The sequence below is a fragment of the Lathyrus oleraceus genome, chromosome 5, assembly GCF_024323335.1.
Source record: "Lathyrus oleraceus cultivar Zhongwan6 chromosome 5, CAAS_Psat_ZW6_1.0, whole genome shotgun sequence".
In the NCBI taxonomy this organism is placed as follows: Eukaryota; Viridiplantae; Streptophyta; class Magnoliopsida; order Fabales; family Fabaceae; genus Lathyrus; species Lathyrus oleraceus.
Genome location: NC_066583.1, coordinates 338,676,632 through 338,679,627, shown reverse-complemented (window position 1 = coordinate 338,679,627; position 2,996 = coordinate 338,676,632). Strand labels below are relative to the sequence as shown.

Genomic DNA, 2,996 nt, shown 5'->3' with positions numbered 1-2,996 from the left:
GGTCTGCGAGTTGGATTTCTCGTTGGATCGATGCAAGAACCTCACTTAGAGTAGATTCTTTAGATGGAGTTGATGCCCGGCAAGTAAGTTGTCGCAGGTAGCAAACAGTCTAATGGATCCATGACTCTAGGAACTTTTTTTAAAATCTTAGATCATACCTGGTGAGAACCATGTTCTATACAAAGCAATCAGACTTATCTATGCCTTAAGCCTATTGAACTTATACAAAAAAAATGCATCACATTCATCCACATACATTGCATCAACATCATAAAAAGCAAACTCTTAGTTGTCTCTTATTTGTTTCAGGAATTGAGAACTTGAAAATGACAACTCCAAGGAGAAACACTTTCACACTTAAGTACAAGGAACCTAAGCTTGACAGTCTGAAGGGTTTGATCTCTGATTTGACTCTCAGTAAGCGTGATGATTTCGTAAAAGACTATGGGAAAATTTTAAGCCTTCTGACTAAGAAAGTTGAATATGGAATTATCAGCTCGTTGGCACAATATTATGATCCACCTCTACGCTATTTCACATTCGCTGATTTCCAACTAGCTCCTACTTTGGAAGAAGTTGAGAGAATCATGGGTCTCAAATTGAAAGATTTCAATCCACTTCCAAAGCTCGAAGAGGAAGCGGGCCCAAAGAAGATAGCTTTAGCCCTAAGTATCAATGTCCCGACTGTTCTAGACAATTGGGTTGAGAAAGGGGGTTTCGAAGGTTTTGCCATGATGTTCTTGGAAGATTTAGCTCTGAAGTTCAAGAAAAAAGGAAATTGGAATGCATTCTATGTTATGTTGGCTTTATTGATCCATGGGATTGTGCTCTTCCAAAACGTTGAAAAATGTGTGGATCAGGTAGCCATAGAAGTCTTTCTCTCTGGCAATCCTGTACCATTTCTCTTAGCTGACATTTACCATGCCCTTCATGCTCGACATGAAAAGAGGGGTGGAACTTTGTTGTGCTGTGCTCCTTTGCTTTATACTTGGTTCATGCAACATATGCCCAAAAAAGGCCCTTTTGTGGCAAAGGAACTTAAATCTCCTCAAAGACTAGCTTCTCTCACTGCAAGTTCCATCCGATGGTATATCCGAGAGTGGGAAACCCCATACATTATTGTCAGTTATGGGGAATTTCCTAATGTACCGTTGTTAGGTACTAAGGGTTGCATCAATTATAACCCTATGTTATCTCGAATGCAACACGGCTACTCCATGGATGGTCCTCCTAACGCAAAGGACTTACAGCCATTTGTGTTCTTTGACATCCAAGCAAGTAATACTGATGTAAGAGCGATCTGAAAGGCTTGGTTAAAGGTTGTTAGGAAGGGTAAAGAGTTTGGAAAAAGAAACCTTCTCGTCAAAGAACCTTACACTCGATGGGTGAAAGAAATAGTTGGGGAAATCCATTTGCCATTTATCTTTAATGCTTCAGCTTTTCCCAAAACTCCTGAACCCAAGCCTATACTCCCTGAGGACATGGAGAAACTCACTACTAAGGTTAAGGAGCTCGAATTGGAGAATACTGAATTACGGATTCAGATGAACCGAGCTATCTTGGAAAATCAAAATTTGAAGGATGAACGTAAGGGGAAAGCCCAGGAACTTGAGGATAGTAACAAGAGAGCCAGGCTATTGGAAGACCAGAAGGACGATCTTGATCATATCCTTATAGGTTCCACGTCAGTGATCCGAACCAGGAAGGAAGAGCTCAAGAAAGTTGAATATAGAATTTGTGAGTTAGGAAGAATGTTGGATAGATCTCTTATGGAAAAGAAAGAAATTAAGCTTGACTTTGAGGCACAGATCCTTGAACTGAAGGACACTCTGAAGAAATGCAAGGAAAAGTTGTCTCATGAGCTACTCCAAAAGGAAGAAGTTGAAAGAAACTATCACCATCTCAAGTACCAGTTGGAGGAAGCTAATAGGAGGTTTGCAGTTTTGGAGAGCCAAGAAGGTGATGCAGCTTACTTGCTCCTGAAGAATGATTGTGTGTATTGGAAAAGGCTGTATAGAGAGGCTGGAGCAACCTTAGATGAAGATCAATAGGTCATCAAGAAACTCCAAGAGCTTTATGTTGAATGGAATGGCAAGTTCCGCAACTTAGCTAGATTTGTTAACCTCAACATGTTGGAACTCCCAGAAAAACTCCAGGAAGCCGATTGGTGTATGTGTCCAGAAAACACGCCTCCTCAAGTTTTCAATTTCGTCAAGTTTTGCAAGAAAATGATGAAGGAGCTCACCACAGATCTTGCTACGATCATAAGAGCTGAGACGGAGCTTAAGTTTACTTGTACTTGAATTTGAATTGTTGGTGTTTAAATCTTTTGTATTTGAATAATTTGTACTTGAAGTTAAATCCTTTTGTATTCAAATTTAATTTTAATTAATGATAGTTGTCATTTTGGGCCTCAATTATTATGTGTTATTCTTATTTAATATATTCTAACATTGCTGGAATAAATAATAAAGATAACTAAGAGCTTTGCACAAAATGCACCCATAACATACACTCATGTCATTCTTCAAACAAAAAACTCATTTTTGTGTCTTATTCAGTTCCACACTGAGTCCTCAACACCACTACAACACCAGAGCCAACGCTCGTCAAAGAATGGCAGATCAAGAACAAGAATTGGAGAGAGTAAGCTCAGAACTTGAAGACCTACGAGGAAACATGGGTCAAGTCATGGAGATACTACAAGTCATTAAGGCCAAGTTGGACACCCAAACGATGGTCGTTTCAGAAATCACTGGTCCTAGGATTGAACCCCAACCTGCAAGGACAGTGCCGACCGCTTGGCCAGTCTATGGTTTACCTCTCGGCTTCACACCTCCAGTTGAAGGCGCCCCTGGTTTTGTACAATCCACTCAGCAGACGGTTTCTCTACCAACTATCAATGAAACTCATCCAGTGGTCCACACGTTCGCACCATCCCTTGTCCATGCACACGTGCAACCTTATTTTGAAGATCAACAACATGCTCCGGATTT

The 2,996-nt window shown here is 40.4% G+C and overlaps 1 protein-coding gene across 1 annotated transcript; it reads left to right on the top strand.

The window, feature by feature from the left end:
* The first annotated feature begins 587 nt into the window (after window positions 1-587).
* Window positions 588-1,304, top strand: LOC127080537 (uncharacterized). The gene has a single exon (XM_051020855.1). It carries the CDS (start codon window positions 588-590, stop codon window positions 1,302-1,304), a length of 717 nt encoding a protein of 238 aa, XP_050876812.1.
* The last annotated feature ends 1,692 nt before the right edge of the window (window positions 1,305-2,996 follow it).